A 22,939-nucleotide genomic window follows, 5' to 3' on the forward strand; every position below is an offset into this window, starting at 1 on the left:
GGGTAAATTGATAATGTTTTGGCTAGTCACCAAAGTTATGTGCCACGTTCAGTAAGGTCGGTGTCATCTCATTAATAGAGAGTGTGATGTGAAATCCATAAGATAATAAATTGTCATGATCGATTAATAATCTCCTACTACTCGTCTGAAACAAAACCTTTCTCATCTCCTTTGTAACGTCCCAAAAATACCGAGTAAAAATTTCATTTTTAAATAAGTTAAAGTTGTTCATTCATTGTTCCAAAAGGCGATCAGAGTCAAAGTAATTTCAAAATAAAAGCATTTATTACAATTACAACTTCAAGGATCTAAATGAACCCATTAGTCTAAAACATTTATCACAGATTAGACATAAAAGTTATTAAGTGCATAAATCTTTGATGGATGCTATGCAATCAAGTCGTGCCCTTCCTTCAATATAAGAAAACCTGAAACAATTTAAACATGAAACCTTAAGCACGAAGCTTAGTGAGTTCTCCAAAATATCACATACAATACACATATACATATAACAACACGTGGTTGTGTCGGGTCTGTATCAACTCCATATGACAGCATGTAGATGTGTCGGGTTTGTATCAATCTCAAGTCCATAATGACTCTATATAACAACACGTAGTTGCATCGAGTCTGAATCAACCCCTAGGTTCGTATCAACCCCGAGTCCAAAATGACTCTATATAACAGCATGTAGTTGTGTCGGGTCCGTATCAACCCATAGGACAACAAGAGGCACAAAGACAACAAGCACATACAGACATATCAACAAGTGTCACAAAGGCAACTATCATCCTATAACATAATTCAGTGGGTCGGCATTGGTGCCTTCGACCCACGAGTATAGTGAAGAGACTCACATGAAGCAGTTACATAGGATAAAACCATAAGATGGGTTTCCAGCTCTTAAGACAGCTACAATCACATCAATAGTCCTTACTTAGCTCGTATCTGCATATTACTTATTAATACTTCATAATATACTTCTTATTCATTTTTATTATCGTTGTAGCAATTGGTTTTGTGGGACATTAAACCTCACTCAACCCCCAAACCCATGAAAGGTTGACATTACTTCTTATAATATATTTCCTTGGCTTTTCATAATATAGGACACATTCTCTAGTTAGCTTTATATTGAACTCTAAAGATTTCACAAGTTGATTATAAACATTGTCCCCTTTCTAGACCATGCAGGAAAAATGGTCATCAACGCCCTAGGAGGGATGAGAATCATTCCATTGAAAAATTATTTAAGAAACTAGAACCTTCCATCTAAACTCAACCTTTGATTTTATGCAATTTATATTTTTCTAGATTCAATTATGTATTTTAAAAAATGACTAATGAAAACAACATTTTTCTAGACCCACTTGCAAGAAATGTCAAATCCCACTAACTTAGAAATGGAATCATACAAAGTCCAATTTATCACTAAAACTAAACATAAATATTAACATTCAGGGAAAAACCTCATTAAAATGGAGCTCCCTAGATTTAGTTATGATTTTTACAAAACAACCAAAGTGATCAGTGAAATTTATGGACCAACGTGTGTTCAAAGTGAAAAATGTACAGTTGACCTTAAAATCAGGTTATGCCATGGATATGAGTGAAACTAGACATTCATACATTTTCATGGATATATTTCTTGCACAATTTGGATCATCCAATGATTTTATATGATTTTTCAAAGATCGGGGATAATTTCAGAATTTTACAAAACAATTGAGTTTGAGCTTACATTCCACTTAACTCATTAAGTCCTTAATGGTTAACCCCCAAAACAACTAAAACAGTTAAAGGTGACCTTAAACCAACTATTTTCAATACCACATAGTAAGTGACTTAATGAATTAAGAACTTATTCAAACAATCAACATATAAACTCACTTCTTCACATCAAGCTCGTTAGAAGAGATTTATGAGTTTGGATTTCAAACCAAACTCATTAGGTGCTTAACATAAAATATACATATATCTGAAAAACATAATACCATTCAACCACCATGAAGTGGTGGTTACATGGTGGAGTCATGGTGGTCATAGGGTGTTCAAAACCCTCACACCAAGCCAATTTCAAAGAGAAATACAACTAAAATTTGAAAGGAACGAATTGCAAAACAAACAATCTAGCTATAGGACTTGTACCCATTAATGACCTCACCACCACCCATTGAACTTAAGGTGGTGGCAGAGGAATTTTCCGGCAGCAGCCACCCCCCATAGGTGGTGGTTAGTGGTGGTTGTTGTTGGTTTATGAGCAAAACAACAATCATATGGTGTTCATGAAAACCCTAATGCTTGGATCTAGTTTTTCTACTTTGTACGTGCAATAATTGTCCAAGACTTGCAAACCCTAATCTAGCATACAACAAAACGAAATTAACATCTAATAAACAAGTTAGAAGTTACATTTGATTGTTGCTTGAAGATCTTGAGCTTTTGAGAAACCTAGCACCTCAAATGCGATGTCTCTAATGAATCACAAACACCAAAAGCAATTGGATGATCTTGGAGAGAGGGGAAGGCTAAAATCGGCTCTTGGAATCTCTAGGGTTCAAGTGGTAGCCGAATTGGGGAGCCAGGGGGTTCCTTATATAGCTGAAGAATTAGGGTTTCAGTTAAAGACCTCATCCGGTTGCTTAGGCTCTGAGCAGCCCACAAGAATCTTCCAGAATCAAGCCCTTCGGACGAAATCCTTATGGGCTCCCATAAGATTTCGTTCAACCCCTTTCCAAGGGTTCATCACCCCAAAATGCAATTATCTTATAATTACAATATCAGTCCCCCAAGTTTAATTAATATATTTTGACCACAAAAATAATTCTAAATTAATTATTGACCAATATTAATTAAACAAATATGATTTCTCCTTTAATATATTATTCATATAATATATTAATAAACCATAATAACCTCTTTCTCCATTATTCATCCAGTCAAGTTGCTCTGGTGAAGGCAACCCAAAAGGACCATGCTACAACCGGGTCAAGTACATACCAAATATAGTTATGGCTTAGACACCTAATCCAATAGTCTCCTACTTGGATAAGTCTAATAACTATATGTGCAAGTACGACTTCAAAATCCGATTAGCAATTGTAGCTCTCAAAAGCTGTTGTCGGACTCCGACACGTCCTATAGATAAGGGATCGTATAGTCCTCCGTTCTCAAGATATCATGTAGACAATCACATGGAACATAGTTATACTTATTATCCAGCAGTTTGTTTCTTGATATCTGATTTGTCTGACATAGAACTTAATTAAACACATCAATTCAGTCCTAACCGGGCCCGACACATAAGTCAAAACAAAATCATCGAGGGGCCCAAGATATCGCTTTTAGCCTCGTAGGATAAAAGGAACAAATAAACTTCGACTTATATGTTTGTACTATTTACTCATCAAATCGTACACAACAATGCATTTTATAACATCAAGTTACTGATGCGTCTACACATTAGCAATGCACAACCGAATCGTAAACAACAACTCATATATCTAGGTTTAAAGACTATATGATATTATTGTCTCACAATGTCACAACTAGGAATTTCTGATACGTTGTAAACACTTAACAAAGAATGACATTGTAGCTAAAACTAGAAAACATGTATGGTGTTTATTCAATGACAACAAAATTCCATCAAATACCCTATACAAACTTTCAAATAGTCAACAAAAGTTGGAAACCCTAAAAATCCCGGTTTAAGTCCATTTTGGACTAGGATTTTCTTATTGGGCCTAATGGACCAATAAGCTTCCAATTTGACTATTTTGGGCTTAGAACTCTTAAATGGGCTCTAATTGGACCCACTTTCATTTATTTTAACATTTTGGGCCATAATGGGCCTAGAATGAAATAAAATACTCTTATTGGGCCATAACAAATTTAATTAGCCCTTTTAGGCCATAAAACTCATACTTTGATTTGTTTTGGGCCGTGAACCATCTCCAAAGACCTATTAGGCCGAGAAATCATCAAAATGGGCCATAATATGGATTTAAGCACAAAAAGGCCCCAAATTCTTTCTTTCTTCTTCTTCTCTCGGCCCAACTACAAAAATGGGGGGAAAAGAGTTGACTTTTATATGCCACCTCATATTTGTCCATTGGAAACCCATGCACAAATCTCATACTTCCAAGCATCTATCACCTCACTCTCTCTCTTCTCCCCTCTCTTTTTCTTCTTCGGCCGAGAACACAAAGGAAAAACACACACGCCTCACAAATTATCTCCAAACACTCTCAAAGAACACTCTTGTTTCTCTATCAAAATTTTCGAGATCTAGGGCATTTCAAGAAGGTTTTTCCACAAAAATCATCATTCCAGGTAAGTTAATGCTTAGATCCATGGTTTAGCTTCTTGAAATTGATATAAATCTCCTTCTAACTCATGAAAGTTCATGATCATACTTCTTAGAACCTATCTAAGCCAAAGTCTTCTCAAGAAGCTTTCTAGGGCCGAGAATAGCATCAAACTTCTTCCATTTCTTCTTCAAATCGAAAACAACAAGCAAAGGTGAGTTCATACCCCTCTATTTTCGGTTTTCACAAGTTTTATGGGGGAGAATACAAGTAAAATGTGTAGATCTATGTGTATGTGTATGTTATGTGTGATTTCATGTATGTATGTGTGATTTTATGTGTTTATGTGGTAAATATGTAACAAAAAGGAAAGAAATCTCGAGATATATGGCACAAGAAGGGAAACAAACATGATCTAATATATATTACACTTAACAAGTTAAGAAAATTTATCATCTAAGGTTATAATAAGCATGTTACAACATAAAACCCATTTTTGGACTTAAATTGTCAATTAAACAAAAGTTGGGTTGAAAATTACCATCCACGGTTTTCTTAAGGACTAAAAGAGTCAAAACAGTAAAAATAAAAGTTTTTATGAATATCATACTCTTTTAAGGGCTAGAAATGTAATTTGTAGCTTAATGGGCCAAATTTTGGGCTTTTCGGCCCATTGAGCCAAAAATTGCGAAAAATACAATTTTCAAGGGATTGAAATGGTAAACTTCTCAAAAACAGGGGGTAAAAGGGTAAACAAAACTAATTCAGGGGTTAAAATGATTTATTTTCCAAACAAGGATAAAAAAATGTAAGCTTTTTGGATTTTGGACTAAAATTGTAAAAGTTCCGAAAAGTTTGGGCTTAAATTGAAAAACTCTTTACTGGAGGGGCTGAAACTGCCAAAGAGTAAATTTTGAACTAAAAAAATCATTTAAACAAGTCTATGGGTCAAAATTGTCAAGAAAATGGTTTAAGGGCCTAAAATGTCTTTTTTTTAAATAAAGGACTAAAATTGTCATTTTTATTAAAGAAGGGCTGAAAAGGTCAAACCAATATTTTGAACCAATTATTTTATTACTAAGATATTTGAGTCAAAAATACCAAACTGCAACTCATGAAAATGGAAAGATGAATATACGTATAATTCCAAATATCGTTATAAACAACCGACCGGCCTCGTGCCGATACAAAAATAAAAATCGTTCAATCAAACTTTCCAACAATTATACAATACCTAAAACAAGTAAATATTCAAATAGTTGGGCTTGAAAGATCTTAATCATGCTTATTGGGCCTTCGTGACCCATTAACATAACTTTTGAGCCCAACGATGAAGATAAATGTTATTGGGCCTCCGGTGACCCAATTACATGCTTAAGGGACCCTCAATGGCTTTCAAGTGCTACTGGGCCTCAGTGGCCCAATTAGCATTGCTAGTAAGGTCCAAATAAATCAAATGCGAAATGGGCCTACATGTCCTTCGTATACCCAACAGCCTTAAATAATACACGTAATTAGCAGGACTTTGTAATCCTCTTCTTCTCGTTTGTTAGGCTTACCTTCAATTCAGTAAACAAATACAGGTCGTTAATCAGTGGTAATCAAATTCAATTGGATTCAGTGAGTAATAACGGGCAGCACCTTTATGGGTCGTTTGTAGTCTGTAGTTATAATCAAAGTCTCCTGGAGGGAGAGCGAGAGTTTGTGTATAGATCTATACGGGGGTGGCTCCCCCACACCTCAGCTGTTCGCTACAGTTAGACTCGGCCAGTCTAGGGTGACAAAATCTTAAGATCAATTCCGGCGTTTATTAGGATGCCAAGATAGACGAACTAGTCATTATTATGTATGGTTATAACGACTCACGTAATTAAATAAATCCAATACTATCCGAGTAATCAAGGAAAAGTAATCAAAATCACTCGTGTGGCGGTATAACAATTTGAAACAATTATATTATGTTATCGGAAAACATCGGGTTTTTCGAGGAAATCAACACCACTCGCTTATATTTTCAATAACTATAATGCAAAACTTCCCATTTACACACGTTTTGAAATCATTCATGCACCAACTTATGGATCTTCACACTTTGGTAAACAATTGTCTTTTCAGAAAATATCGGATTTTCTGGGTTTTATAAACTACACAAATCATTTTTATCATAACCCTGCTTATGAACTCACCAACATTTCATATGTTGACGTTTTTCAAAATAACTTGTATTCTCAGGTAACAGGTAAGCTGAAGGGTAATATCAAGTATGTTAGGATGTTATGTTTTGAAAACTCTCAAACAATTGATGCTATGGATATGTAATATTTAAACAATGTACTGGATGTGAACAATGTCAATCGTTATGTATTAATGTATGGTGAAGTTTATGTTGTGTTTCATGTATAATCATTGTGATGATATTCAATTTAAGTCACGCGAGCCCGAGGACGTTTCCGCCGTCTGGTTCGGGGGTGTGACTCACTCGTGATTAGTTCCATGAAGTGATCCATGTGAGCGTGGGTTTAATCCAATACTCAAATCATATTTCATAAGCACTCATGAACGTTGCAGCAAACCTTTGCTATGTCTAAACGCTTAGACAATCTACAAACCAATTCATGACAATCTTCTTTCATACTTACTTCCAATGTATGATCGACTGTCGATAGTTTAAATAATCTTATTATTTAGGAAGTCAAAACATGCAAAGTGAAACAATAGTAAATAATCAACACAAGACAGTAACATTACTTATAAATAAAACACCTTTATTTAATCATCAAATGTTAATTACAATTTATCTATTACAAGTTTCTAAAATCTATCTAATCACTAAAACTAATACTGTCCTTCAGCTCAATGCTCCTAGCGTGCTGCAAGTGCTTAACCCTACTCAGTCCCTTCGTAAGAGGATCTGCTGGGTTATCCTCTAACGATACCCTCTATACTACGAGGAGTCCCTCTTCTACCCGATGTCTAATAAAATGATATTTCCTGTCAATATGCCTGGAGCTGCCATGATCCCTCGGTTCCTTGGTCAAGGCAACCGCACCTTCGTTATCGCAGAAAATCTCCATAGGCTCCTTTATGGCATGTACAACTCCAAGGTCTCCGATGAAGTTCTTTAGCCATATTTCCTCCTTCGACGCTTCGCTCGCTGCTATGTACTCTGATTCGCACGTTGAATCAGCTACGGTCTCCTGGTTGGAACTTTTCCATGTCACTGCTCCTCCATTTAGGGTAAAGACCCAACCCGAATGAGATCGAAAATTATCCCGGTCGGTCTGAAAACTAGCGTCACTATACCCTCGCACTCTCAAGTCATCACTCCCACCGAGGACAAGAGCCCAGTCTTTAGTCCTCCGCATGTACTTAAGAATGTTCTTTACTGCGATCTAATGTGCTCTACCAGGGTTCCCTTGATATATGCTGACCATGCTCTAAGCGAAGTCTACATCAGGGCGAGTACATGTCATAACATACATGATTGAGCCAATTGCGGAAGCATAATGTGACATCCCCATTTTCACGGCCAGAAAAGACCGATTTTGTTTATGCTTTATAAAAATCAGAGTACTTCTTTTAATAAAAAGCTTGCGGAATTTGTTCCCAGAAAAACATGATAAATACGTTATCAAAGCATTTCCGAAGAAATGTATTTTTATTCATTTTAAAACATTTAGGATGTCATCGTCAATACAAAAATATAAGCATAAACAGAACTTACATTCATTTACACTAGTGATCTACATCTCTTTTAAATCTCTCAGTGTAAAGTAACTTCATATCGACACCTGTGATACAAATAAACCGAGTGGGTCAGGTTGGGAAACCTGGTGAGTACATATGGTTTTCAACCCACAATAATATAATTATTATGTTTAATCATCAAACAATTAACCCAATTATCCATCCTCATTATCTTATTTACTCTTAAGGATCTACCCTAAGAATCAACTATCTCTTGTTCATTCATTCCTAAGGATCATCCTAAGGAATCGGCACGAAGTCCATCATCACCGGGGTTTAGGCACTAAGTCTGCATAGTCGCCAGGATTTATACAACAGGCACTAAGTCCGCATAGTCACCAGGGTTTTAGGCACTAAGTATGCATAGTCGCCAGGGTTTTAGACACTAAGTTTGCATAGTCGCCAGGGTTTATACAACATGCACTAAGTCCGCATAGTCGCCAGGGTTTTGGCACCAAGTCTGCATGATCGCCAAGGTTTAGGCACCAAGTCTGCATGATCGCCAGGGTTTAGAGTACACCGGGTGAACACATCGTTCACAACACCTACATGTTGCGAGCCTGCTAGTGTTCCACTGGACTGTCTAGAATAGTCCATGGTTGTCATCCATACTCTGCTAGATGACGGGGCCAACATTTACGAACAAGGCTTCTCACATCGTCCACCTCTCACCCTTACCTCATGGTCTATATCACCTCTCAACTCATCATCCAACTCATATTTCATCTACCCATGTTTTACCCAACATATTATGTAGATATAAATACATATACAGTTTAAATCATATAAAACTTGTATAAAATCGTTCATCCAACATAGATAGCAAGTATACAGATAATATGCACACATAGCACGTAGTTTATATAAAATACTTCATATCTATGTGTAAGATGAAAGTAACTATGCACTCACTTGATAAGGCGGTGACTCGGTACTCGGACAGCGCTTCGTTTACTTTTAAAATAATTTCCTTCGACGAAACCTAGTATAATTACCACTAGATTTTAGTCTAATATTTATCGTGACTAATTATTAGTCTTATTATTATTATTATATAAGCGTTTAAACAATACTTTCCAACCACTATGTACAGACAGGGCCAAACATAAAACACCGGAGGGCAGGAGCATTTTGGCATATAGCACTTCTGAAATCCAACAACCCTATGCGGCCCTTTAAACCAGATTCCCCGTACCGCGAGTAGTTAAAAAGATATTATAACGACACTTATATAAGTCATAATAATAGCTCAAATATTTATTATAAGTTCATAATAACAATACTAATTTTAAATATAAGCTATATTAAAATAGGTAAGCATAACTTACTTACAAGGGGGTTTTAGCTAGGAGTCGGGCTCTGCAGGGGCAGAACTTCGTCGCTGAATCTTTCAAAGAAAGATTCGTGCAGCGCTTCAGCGCTCACCTTACTATACTAAAACTACGGAAATAGAAGTCGAATCACGAGAGACCGAAATGCTCGGGGGATAAGAATAGAAAGACTCTTGAATCAAGAGAATGGTGCAAGAAATATGAGAGCCCAAGCCTCTTATTTATAGTAATTGAATTTACAAAAACTACCCTCCATAATTACTTAATGACCTTATACTTATATAAACGACTAAACACCCCTTCATAATACTATTTTAAATAGATTTAATGATATTTGTACTAAACTAATGTCGAAAGTACTCAACACTAGTCTTATAATAACCGCATCGTCGATACCTTTCTAATGATATATACATTTGTGTATATATGTGTACGTATATATGATTTATACTTTATTTTAATACGTAAATATGCTATTATAATTTGTAACTCGTTCATACGAACTCCATTTTTGACGTTCTTTATATTCACGCATTTTTATTTACGAGCACTACAACTTTCATTTAGACGCCGTCAGCTAATACTCATTCTATCTCAGATTTACAAAACTGTATCGAATTTATCGCGCTCGAAGAGTAGGGACCAAGTTTCGTCCATATATTTAACATACGAGCTCTACTCTCGATATTCTGTATATCCACGCGTAGGTAAAAACAAGATCTAAAACTTTCATTTTGACTCCGTCGGCTAATTCTCGACCAATCTTAAATTTAACAGTAGGATGAGATTATACTGTTAAATGTCCGCGTAAAATTCATAACTTCTACATACGGACTCCGTTTTCATCTGTATTTTTACCGTTGAGTTCCTATTAATGAGATCAGTTCCTATTAATGAGATCTTCAACTCTCATTTAGGTCGCGCAGGCCAAAAACCGCTCGAACTAAAATTCGAGTTTCGGGTCGTGCACTGCTATGCCAAATCTTAGAAAATTCATAACTTACTCATACGAAGTCAGATTTGGCGTTCTTTTTTTGTATGTTCTCGGTTTAACGTATACTACAAATTTTGTTTAGATCACTAAGGCTAAAAATTATTCTACCGTAAATTCACTATTTACGTCTCTCGGTGCCGTGCCGGTTTTGCCGTAAAACTTCGACGGGCTATAACTTCTTCGTTATAACTCGGATTTCGGCGTTCTTTATATGTACGGAACCCTTGTAACATATACTACAACTTGGTTAAGATTAATCCTTCTGAATAATCTTCCATCAAAAACTCATTTTTGATGCTCATCGTCTCTAAATTGACTAGCCCGGATCTGCGGGCGTTACACATAAGGTACTCGACTCATCTCTGCTATCTCGACATCAGTACTCGGACTCCGACTCTTACTCAACTTGGTATTGCTTTGGATTGGGAACTCCCCTTTCTTGGAATTCTCCATGCTAAAACGTTTTAACACTTTATCCAAGTAAGTACTTTGACTAAGTCATATTAGCCTCTTACTCCTATTTCTCAATATCCTTATCCCTAGAATATAGACAGCTTCTCCGAGGTCCTTCATAGCGAAGCACTTCCCAAGCCAAGACTTAACCTCCTGCAGGGTTGGGACGTCGTTTCCTATGAGCAGTATGTCATCGACATACAAAATGAGAAAGCTAACTATACTCCCACTGGCTTTGACATATACACATGACTCATCCTCGCTTCTTGAGAAACCAAACTCTTTGACTTTCTCATCAAAACAAAGATTCCATCTGCGAGACGCTTGTTTCAATCCATAGATGGATTTCTAAAGCTTACACACTCTATTAGGGTGCTTCGCATCGACAAAACCCTCTGGCTGACTCATGTAAACATCTTCAACCAACTTCCCATTAAGGAAAGCGGTTTTGACATCCATATGCCATATTTCATAATCATGAAACGCAACTATGGCTAGCGTAACCCTTATAGACTTAATCTTCGCTACTGGTGAGAAGGTCTCATCATAGTCAACTCTAGGAGTTTGAGTAAAGCTCTTCGCAACCAATCGCGCCTTATATATGTGCACCTTCCCATCCATGTCGGTCTTCTTCTTGAAGATCCATTTGCACCCGACCATCTTACGACCTGGCACATTGTCAACCAAGTTCCAAACTTGATTGTTATACATGGACTGAATCTCGTTGTCCATAGCCTCTTTCCATTTCGCAGACTCCAGGCCTGCTATGGCTTCCTTGTAGTTGTTAGGTTCATCCAAATTTATTAGTGTGCTATCTCTAATAAATGTATCACCCTCAGCAGTTATATGGAAACCATATAATACGGGTGGAACACTAACTCTACTGGAACGTCTAAGAGGTAGAGACTCGTCAATCGGTTCAACATGAGTTTCCTCCTCGAGTTGAGCGCCAGTGTTAGAGGTTCCTTCATCGCTTGATTCTTCAATCTCTTCAAGATCAATTTGCCTCCCACTGTCCTCTTGGCATATGAGTTCTCTTTCTCGGAAAACCCCTATCCTCGCAACGAAGACAACACTGTCACTCGGTCTATAGAAGAGATATCCAAAGTACTTCTGTGGATAGCCGATGAAAATACACCGCTCACTACGATGCTCGAGCTTGTCGTGAGTCTCTCGTCTTACGAAAGCCTCGCAACCCCAAACCTTGATATATGCCAACAAGGGAACTTTCCGTGTTCACATCTGGTGAGGTGTTTTGGCAACCTTCTTAGTTGGGACTAGATTAAGGATATGGGCGACAGTCTCTAAGGCATACCCCCAAAATAAGATAGGTAACAAAGCTCGACTCATCATGGAACGAACCATGTCCAACAAGGTTTGATTGTGCCTCTCAGCCACACCATTCAACTGCGGTGTCCTAGGTGGCGTTAATTGCGAAACGATTCCGCATTCCTTGAGGTAGTCGCAGAATTCAATACTAAGGTACTCACCTCCTCGATCGCATCGGAGCATCTTAATTTTCCTGCCCAGCTGATTCTCCACTTCTTGCTTGAACTCTTTGAACTTTTCAAAGGTTTCTAACTTTTGCTTGATTAAGTAGATATACCCATATCTGCTATAATCATCAGTAAAAGTCACATAGAAGTGGCTTGCATCCCTTGTGGTGGATCTAAAGGGTCCACACACATCCGTATGTATGAGATCCAATAAACCCTCACCCCTTTAACAAGAACCAGTGAAGGGTGACTTGGTCATCTTTCCAAGTAAACAATATTCGCACGTGTCAACACTCCATCCTTTTGGAATTGGGTTATGCGCTTCTTGTTGACATGTCCAAGACGACAATGCCACAAGCATGCTTTGTCCGGACAATTGGACGAATCAATATGCAACACATTATTTCCTAAGTTATCAACAATATTCACAGTTTCATATACTCCATTACAAGGCAATGCTTCAAAAAGAAAGTACCATTCAAGAAAGCATTAATAGAACCAATTTCATTATTAAATGAAAATCTAAAACCTTTTCTATACAAACCATGAAAAGAAATAATGTTTTTCGCAATTTCTGACGAGTAGCAACAATCATTTAAATCAAAACCTAACCCACTACTAAGCACTAAAGAGTAAACTCCAATCTTGGTGACATGCGACGCTTTCCTATTTCCCATGATCAGGTTCATCTTCTCATGCTCCACATCCCTACTTCTTCTTAGACCCTACAAATCAGAACAAATGTGAAAACCACATCCTGTATCCATGACCCAGGAAATAGCACGTGATGAGTTATTAGATTGAATGGTGTAAATACCTGCGAAGGATGGCTTTATCTTCCCATCCTTGATGTCGTGCAGATACTTCGGGCAGCTTCGTTTCCAAGGTCCTTTGTCGTGACAGTAGAAGCACTCTGCTTCTTTTGGGTTGGAAGAGGGGGTAGCAGAACCAAATTTGGTCCCACTAGAAGAGGATCCATCATGGGGTTTACCCTTGTGGCTCTTAGAAGGAGCCTTCATCTTCTTTCCTTTCCCTTGCCCAATAGCCAAGACAGGGGCAACAGTAGTAGGAGTGGATGTAGTAGATTTGCCTTTCATACTACTCTCAGCATTCCTTAGCAGGCCTTGAAGCTTGCTCAGAGTGACCTCCTCCTTGTTCATATGATAGGTCATACGAAACTGGTCATAACAAGGAGGCAACGAGTGAAGAATGATATCTATGGCCAACTCCTCATCAAAGTTGACATTCAGCTTCAGCAAGCGGTCCACGAATCTCTGCATTTTCTGCAAGTGGGTCGTGATGGACTCTCCATCCTTCATTTTGGTAGTGATCATTGAGGCGATGATCTCATACCTCTCCTGCCTGGCACTTTGATGGTAACGTTCCATCAAATCTTGGTGCATCTCGTAGGGATAGTAGTCCTCGTAGGACTTTTGGAGTTCAGCAGTCATTGTTGTGAGCATGATGCAATGAACCTTCGTAACATCTCGCTCATGAGTTTCGTAAGCAACAATTTCTTCAGGAGTAGTAGTGTTGACGTTGACCTCTTTCAGCTCCTTGTCGAGAACATACTCTTTGTCCTCGTAGCGGGTGACCATGCGAATGTTGCAGATCCAATCATTGAAATTGGTCCCATCGAATATCACCCTCCCACACAAGTTCATAAGTGAGAATGAGCCATAAGGGGTCGATCCAGAAGCGTTGTTGTTGTTTTGAGTAGACATCTGAAATAGAAAAGGAACAAAGTTTAGATTAGATAATTATCCCCAATTAAACACCCAAATGAGAAATTAGGGCTAGGATCCAACATGATTATTTACAATTTAGAACAGGGATGTCGTAATCTAATTGCAAATAATATGAAGGTAGGTAAATGCTCATTTACCAATTTCCTCCATGAAAAACGAAAAAGGACTTTAAGTTTTAAATGAACTGAAATTTCTAGATTCATTGAACTTTTCAATGGCATGTTTAAATCTCGATTATGTCCTTCAAGTTTGTGACTGAGATACCGAGGATCATAAACAAGGTGTGAATAACCATGCAAATATACTTGGTACTCTCGATGTCATTTACCACATAATCAATGTGCCGGTTAACCACACACGCTCCATTGATCTATGATAAACATCAAGCTACCCTTTGCCACCTTTGCTAGTCCCAAATTAGTGTGTCGGTTAACCACACACGCTCCACTAACGACTTGGCAATGGTGCAAAGTGTAATTTCATGGAACATCATACATTTTCACATTTTTCCTAAAGTAACTAAGATTGAGAATTTATAAAAACATTTAGTTACTTTATATAATCATTATACTTATTAATGAGGAATTGGTTGCCCTATCCTACCCGTTCGGCTAACGACCCTCCATCAATCAAGGAAGCGGTGGGTGAGAGTGGACACCCATTAAACTGTCATTTTATAGGCAGCAACCTTATACCCCCCTTCTAGATCGGCTTCGTGAATGAGGCCTACTAACGGTAAGACTAGCTTAATCTTATACATATATATATATATATATATATATATATATATATATATATATATATATATATATATATTAATAATCTTTTAATATTATAATAGTATAAGAGTTGAATTTTAACTTTTAAAACTCTAGGGTTTAGAATTTAAATATTTCAAAATTAAAACTATTAATCAAAAATTTAAATTCCAAAACTTGAGGGCAAGTTTTGAAACTTTTCAAAACATCTTTTAGATCAAATTTGAAAAATAATTAATTAATCATATTATTAATATTTATCACATAATTTGACCTAATCTATTTTCTTTACAAGATAATTCAAATCAAAAATACAAATAATCAATTTTATCTTATAAAACAAGTGATTATCTTATTTATGACAATTATCCTTCAATTGAATTAGGATAATCAATACCATATTGAAAAAATCGAGTTTTATCAGTCAAAAACGTTTTTGGTAATTATCCCAATTCAATTTTAGTCAAAATCCCGAAAAATCAGCCACCAGACGAGCCGACTCGCCGAGTCACAGAACTGGACTCGTCGAGTAGCCCTGACTCATCGAGTTCATCTGGTGACTCGACGAGTCCATCAGTCAGAGGCATGATTTTTCGACTTTTGAGCTTGAACAAATTAGATATGCATCAAATACAAAAGAGAAACGATCTAGGCTCTGATACCACTATTGGGTTATGAGCAAAACAACATTCCTATGGTGTTCATGCAAACCCTAATGCTTGGATCTAGTTTTTCTACTTTGTACATGCAATAATTGTCCAAGACTTGCAAACCCTAATATAGAATACAACAAAACGAAATTAACATCTAATAAACAAGTTAGAAAGTTACATTTGATTGTTGCTTGAAGATCTTGAGCTTTTGAGAAACCTAGCACCTCAAATGCGATACCTCTAATGAATCACAAACACCAAAAGCAATTGGATGATCTTGGAGAGAGGGGAAGGATAAAATCGGCTCTTGGAATATCTAGGGTTCAAGTGGTAGTCGAATTGGGGAGCCAGGGGGTTCCTTATATAGCTGAGGAATTAGGGTTTCAGTCAAAGACCTCATCCGGTTGCTTAGGCTCTAAGCAGCCCACAAGAATCTTCTAGAATCAAGCCCCTTGGACGAAATCCTTATGGGCTCCCATAAGATTTCGTCCAACCCCTTTCCAAGGGTTCCTCAGCCCAAAATGCAATTATCTTATAATTACAATATCAGTCCCCCAAGTTTAATTAATATCTTTTGACCACAAAATTAAATCCTGACCAATATTAATTAAACAAATATGATTTCTCCTTTAATATATTATTCATATAATATATTAATAAACCATAATAACCTCTTTCTCCATTATTTATCCAGTCAAGTTGATCTGGTGAAGGCAACCCAAAAGGACCATGCTACAACCGGGTCAAGTACATGCCAAATATAGTTATGGCTTAGACACCTAATCCAACAGTTGTGTGTGGTGTTTGAAAGTAAGAAGAAAGAAAACAAGTAAGAGAAAGTTATACCATAAAGCTTTAAACGACACACACCCTATCCTCCTTTTCCCCTAGCTCCGGTGACCGTAACCGTAATGGTCCGACTACAGAGTCCAACGACTGTCTCCAGTTCACCTCCCTCCGGCCTCCCTCCTCCTCGACGTTCCTTTCTCTCGGCTTTCTTGGCTTCCATCCTTTATTTCTCACTCTATTCTATAAAACGAAGGCAACCAAACATAGGGACTTGATTTGGGTCGTACAATCGCGAGATAAAGATGGAGGATACTGCTGGATGAAGCATACACACACCTGATAGTGAACCATATGCTAGTTTTTATGAATTTGGCACTAATGGCCCCTCTATTCAAAATCCTAACACATGAAGTTAATGAATTGACCCCTTATACCCCCTAAACTTATAATACTAACATTCAAGGCCATAAGTGATATGTATATTTATTTTTGAATTACTTATTTATTAATATTTATTTGTTTTAAAACCAATTAATTTCATTAAAATTCTTTTTTTTTTGATGAAATGCTATTAAACCCATATTTCTATTTATCTACTAATTCTTAAAGTTTCGAAGTTACTTATTCGGGATAGTTAATTATTTAAAATTATTCTTGTCTAGAAAAAATGAAATGAGGTGTTACATCCTTCTTTCAGCTTGTTAAGCTTTCAGGATGACACATTAACTTAAGGTCGATCTTCATTTCCAAGGGATGTTCATCGGGAACCTATTTTGTTACTTTGATTGTATACGTCATGTATTCGAGGATGTCGATTTTGTTGGGATGTTCCTCAAAAAATGCGTTCAATTTCTTGAACGATTTAATCAATAGACGTGTGAGAAGTTGTATTATTGTTTGCCATAAGTAAGACGCGTGAATGATTGAGGTTAATTTCTACTAAAATTGTCTAGATGTGAGCAAAACCAATAGTTCATTACCTTCCTAGTTAATTATCGTTGTCACATATATGCCACGTAAGCTGTAACTTTGCTACAACCAGTTATAATGATCATATGTGAACACTTCTAACAAGTTCGTTATCTAAATGTGTAAAAAAAATTAAAAAAAATTACTGAACAAAAAAATGTAATTACTTTGATCAGTCAATTCATTTTTTATAAAATATCTTAACTTATGGGTTTTTTCTAAAAAATAAAGTAATATAAATAGAGATAATTGCAAATTTAGCCCAATACATTAGTTACTTTGTGGAAAATAGCCAAAAAAGAACAAAATTGCAAATTTAGCCACTTAAATCGTAGATGGAACCACCCCATCTGCGATTTTGCCTATCCATCTGCGAATGTACAAGTGGCTAAAACACAGACGTGCTTTAGCCACTTGTACATTCGCAGGTGGTTTATTATTTTTTATTTTTTTATTTTTTTTGTATATATATAGGCTTTTCCAGGCTAAAATCGTAGATGGATTATGTCCATCTACAATTTCCTCTCTCTTTTATCTGCGATTTTATTGGTTTTTTATGATTTTTTTTGTTTTGACTATGAAATCAATGGGTTTGTGTAACGCCCCGTTCCTGGTATGCATTTAAAACATTATTTTTCTTTTTATTTTAGAAGCTACTCGACGAGTCAGTGGCCCTAACTCGTCGAGTAGCAGCGAGTTAGCACGTGGAGTAGGCGTGGCGACTCGACGAGTCTATATTTCGGACTCGGCGAGTCCGCCAGTCTGGATGAAGCTCTAATTTTAGGGAGTGTACCCTATTTAAACACCATTATAGCCCCAAACCAGCCTCCTTCACCTCTCAGAGACTTATTCCCGAAACCCTAGCCTCCTTGAAGTGTGTGTGAGTGATTTTTGCCCTTGTGAAGGAATCTTGGTGCATTGTTGAGCAAGAAGAAGAAGGAGAAGGTAGAAGAACTCAAGGAAGAAGAAGTAGATCCAGATTATACTCCTCTTTGGCCATCCTTTCTGGTAATAAAACTTTCATCTTGGTTATTGTATTGCTAGATCTAGTTTGTCCCCAAATTGATGGTTTTGAGCTAAAAAAACCCCAAATCCCTAGTGATGAAGCTTTGTAATCAAGCCATATCTCGGATCTAGCCTCTCTTGAGTTCCAGGAGCTCAAGAAGGCCACCTTTTGGCAGCCATGGCCTTGTTATAGACAAGTAACCCCCATTATAGCCAAGTTTGAGTGTTATTGCTTCATTACATCATAGATACACGTAAAGTTAGCAACTTGTGTTCAGGTTGTCCCAGAAACCCATATCTATGAATTGGATGCACTGAAACTAATTAGAATCGACTGAATAGAAACTGCATGCAAAGGACTCGGCGAGTCGTTCTTCGGACTCGGCGAGTCCGGTCGCGAGTCTTAGATTCCCTGTTCAGTAGTAGCGAGTCCGTTAGTGAGTGGAGTAAAGACTCAGTGAGTTAAGACATGGATCTGAGTGTAGAGGGACTCGGCGAGTCTAAGCCCTGACTCGGCGAGTCCAAGGCAATTTCCTTACCCGTAAGAACAGACTCGACGAGTTGTTCATACAACTCGGCGAGTCGGATGAAGGTTGGCAGGATATCAGTAAAGAAGGAGAACTCGTCGAGTTTTGGTTAAACTCGACGAGTAGAGTCGGGAAGGGGAGTAGAAGGAAAGATAGGGACTCGACGAGTTGGCGGCCCAACTCGGCGAGTCAGGTCAACGAATTGTTGACTTTGACCAGGGGGTAAAATAGTCATTTTACCCTAAGATTAGCTATCAGTGTCTGATTAAGTGTCTTTTGGGAATTGTAGCCGGGGAGTTACCAGAGCAGCAGTCAAACAGTTCCCGAGCAACATTTCAGCAGCCAGCCTTACGAGGTGAGTTTTTCCTTCCAGTAGGAACGAGTCTACGGCCACAATGCCGGCCCGTTTAGTTAGCAGTAGTTCCGGACTTCAGTCTGATGCAGTAGTTCAGTATGCTTGGTGTCTTTGTGATACAGGCATGGTATGTGTTATGTGTTCCGGACTATGGTCCGATACAGTAGGCAGTATATGTGTTCATATTATATGCTATGATTATGTTATGATATGTTCAGTCAGTTCCGGGCTTCGGTCCGATGCAGTTCCGGACTTCGGTCCGATGCAGTGGGCAAGGCCCTAGTCAGTTCCGGACTTCGGTCCGATGCAGTTCCGGACTTCGGTCTGATGCGGTGGGCAAGGCCTTAGTCAGTTCCGAACTTCGGTCCGATGCAGTTCCGGACTTCGGTCTGATGCAGTGGGCAAGGCCCTAGTTAGTTTCGGACTTCGGTCCGATGCAGTGGGCAAGGCCCAGTATGTGCTTTATATGTTATTGTATGGTATGTGGTAGTTTGGGGGAGCTCACTAAGCTTCGTGCTTACAGTTTCAGTTTTGGTTTCAGGTACTTCATCTAGCAAAGGGAAGGGCTCGGGATGATGGCATGGCACACACCACAGTTTTAGCTTGGGAGTTAGACTCTGATATTTTAATATGATCTTGACAGTAGTTTCAATTTGATAAATTTATTATGACATTTTGAGACACATGATTCATGGTTTTATCTTTTAATATTTGATATTATGGTTTAGTAAAGTTTTCAAACAAAAATTTTTGGGTTGTATTTTTGGGATGTTACAGTTTGACTACGAAATAACTTTATTATATATAAACTTTTGTAAATAATTATCAGTTTACTTGTTATTTCTTTAGAAAATTTCTGTAAAAATCTCTCTAAAAAATGATTGAATATTTGGTTTGTCTTGTAACTGGTGTGAGATGGCAAGTTAGTGAAACAAATTTGGAATACGTATGTCCACAGGGAGGTATTTCTGAATTCGCTTTGATATTTTCTGAGTATATTAGTTATAGTGAGTTTGTATCTTTGGTGAGAAGCAGAATTGGTTTGTTAGACAAATATAACATTAGTCTTCGTTTCCATCATCCTGAATTGAATCAGTATATAGCCATGGTTGAAGACATGGATGTTAGAATGTTGATATATGTAATCAAATGTAGTGGAGGAAAGGTTGTGAAAGTGTTTGTGGTGGTTGATGAAAGAGATGAGGTTAATGAGGCTGGCGAGAGTGGAAATCAGTCGGTTTCTAATTTATGCAGCTATAAAGGGAGCAACAAAATGATAGGTACTTTCAATACTCCTAGTGTACCTCAATTTCACAGTGTTGCTGAAAATGTTAATGTTAGTTATTCACCTATTCACTATGTGGATCCTGAGAATTACAAGTATGTTGGTGATGATGATGTTGGTACATATCTTAATGACGTTGGTGGTGTTTGTGTTGATGTTCCCGAATAAGAAGTTAAAGTTTTGAATAGGCGTCTAGTAGATAAAAGTAAAAAGAAAAAAGTTATGACTAAAAAAGATGAAAAAATGCATGTTTACGGAGATTATGTTGATGTTGCTGATGTAGCTTTAGATATAACCGACTTACAAAGCAATTCAGATGGAGATGAGTTGGGTGATGAAGTTAAAGCTAAGTTTCCCGATAACCTTTTTTACGGTATGCCCCCTGTACAAGCATGTCCAGTTGATATTAATGAAGATATCCCAACACAGATGGTAGACATCAATATTCAAAAGATTGAATGTGAGAGTATATTTAACAGCAAAGAACTTCTAAAACGGGCTATTGGGAAAAAATGTCTTCGAGAAGGTTTTCAGACGATGACAAGTAGATCCACCAAATGAAGGTATGAGGTTGTGTGTGTTTCAAAAAATTGTTCTTGGTTACTAAGAGCAAAAGGAATTAAAAATTCAGGTGGACTTTTCCAAGTGAATAAATTTGTTGATGTACACATATGTTCTTCAACAATTTTGCAACCTAATCATCGACAAGCAAATAAATATGTTTTTGGTGAATATCTTGCTGATGTTTTGGCTAAAGATTATAGTAGAGTTTATCGGGGAAAATATATTACTAATGATATGAATGCTCAATTGAATATCAATATCTCATACCATCAGGCTTGGCGTGCGAAACAATATGCATTGTTGTTGTTAAGGGGTACGAAAGAGGATTCTTTTACCAAACTTCCGGCTTATTTCCACAATTTGGTCAAACATAATCCGGGTACGGTGACACATATTCAAACAGATGGTGATGATCGCTTTGAGTTTTTGTACGTCGCACTTGGTTGCTCGGTTAGTATTTTAATTTATTATTGTTATTTTTATTTTTATTTTGGTGTATTGTAGGTACGCGCTTTTGTCAATTTTTGTAAACCGACCCTTGTGGTAGATGAAGCCCACCTAAAGGGCGAGTTCAAAGGTACCATGTTACTTGCAGTTACTAAGGACGGACAAAACCAAATATTACCGGTTGCATATGGTATATGCAAAAATGAGTGTACAGATTCTTGGACATTGTTTTTTCAAAAACTACGTGATTGTATAGGCAATGGAGGAGCTTACAATTATATCTGATAGGTCTCCATCTATAGCGACATCCGTTGCCGAAATTTTTCCTCACGCTCATCACGGAATATGTGGTGTCCATTTGTATTTCAACATAGTATCTAGATTCGGGAAGACTAAGACAGTTAAAGGATTTTTTTGGGAGGCTTGTAGGGCGTATACAGTTGATGCTTTTGACGCTGCGATGGAAGTTATGAAAAAGACAAAAGAACCAGTATGGGAATACTTAAAAAGTATAAATTCCAGAAACTTGGTCTAGGGCACATTTTAGAGGGAACCGATACAATCTTATGTCGTCTAACAATGCGGAGTCTATAAATGCATTATCTAGACACGCACGTAAGGTGTCGATACTTATATTGATCGATTTTTTTCGTGCAACAATGCAACAGTGGTGGTTTCAAAGGCGTAACTTTGCAGGTATTAAGTTAATTTTTAATATTAATGTTTTATTAAATGTTATTGATCTTAACTTTGTAATTTTGTCTATTTTTTAAGCGGAAGCAACAACAACACTCACCCCTTGGGCCGATGATTTTGTAAAAGAAAACAAAAAAACTTGTAGTAAGTGGGATGTTCGCATGATCTCAAATACGAAATGCGAGGTCAAAAAGGGGGCACAAAACGTGATTGTTGATTTCCAACAAATGACATGTACATGTAGGCATTGGCAACTTGATGACATACCTTGTGGTCATCTCATAAGATGTTTAACAGTCAACAATTACCAAGATTGCTCGAGGTTTGCATTAAATGCTTACTTTACCGAAACACTGAGGAAAACATATGAAGAATCAGTAAACCTTTTGCCAAAGCCATCCGAATGGGAGATCCCCGATGATTTGATGATTGTTAAGCCACCTATAATGGATAAACGTCAGCCAGGCAGGCCAAGAAACACAGACCGCATTCCATCCTAAGGCGAGGGTCCAATTAGAAAAGAATGTTCTACATGTGGTCAAGTAGGACACACGAGAAACAATAGTACTGGAAGGGCGTCCGGTAGTGGAGCACGTCACACGACAATTTCTACTACGGAAATGACATTTAATATTGGTGGTTTTGCGACTTGCTCACAAACCTATGACGCCGATTTTGATATAAAACAACCTTAAAATGAAGAGTTGTTAACTTATTTTGTATTGTAATGTTTTTATTAAATCTTATAAGATGTTATGGTTTCATATTTTAGTTAAGTTTGCAGATTATAACAACTAATGAAACTTTTATAT

General features: G+C 37.4%; 1 protein-coding gene across 1 annotated transcript; it reads left to right on the forward strand.

Annotated features, from left to right (window-relative positions):
* The first annotated feature begins 20,642 nt into the window (after positions 1 to 20,642).
* Positions 20,643 to 22,627, forward strand: LOC145127250 (uncharacterized). Its single transcript, XM_079062471.1, has 6 exons — positions 20,643 to 20,946; positions 21,052 to 21,434; positions 21,489 to 21,578; positions 21,688 to 21,921; positions 22,100 to 22,127; positions 22,206 to 22,627. Exons 1-6 carry the CDS (start codon positions 20,643 to 20,645, stop codon positions 22,625 to 22,627), a joined length of 1,461 nt encoding a protein of 486 aa, XP_078918597.1.
* The last annotated feature ends 312 nt before the right edge of the window (positions 22,628 to 22,939 follow it).

Source organism: Lactuca virosa, chromosome 7, assembly GCF_052849685.1.
Source record: "Lactuca virosa cultivar CGN04683 chromosome 7, Lactuca_virosa_CGN04683_v6, whole genome shotgun sequence".
Lineage (NCBI taxonomy): Eukaryota > Viridiplantae > Streptophyta > Magnoliopsida > Asterales > Asteraceae > Lactuca > Lactuca virosa.

What these genes read in the sequence shown, in the direction of transcription:
- LOC145127250 (XM_079062471.1), top strand. Translation starts at nt 20,643, where the DNA reads ATGACTAAAAAAGATGAAAAAATGCATGTTTACGGAGATTATGTTGAT. An exon ending in AAGGTACCATGTTACTTGCA is followed by an intron (nt 21,579 to 21,687) that starts GTTACTAAGGAC and finishes GTGATTGTATAG; the next exon opens with GCAATGGAGGAGCTTACAAT. An exon ending in TGAAAAAGACAAAAGAACCA is followed by an intron (nt 21,922 to 22,099) that starts GTATGGGAATAC and finishes ACAATGCAACAG; the next exon opens with TGGTGGTTTCAAAGGCGTAA.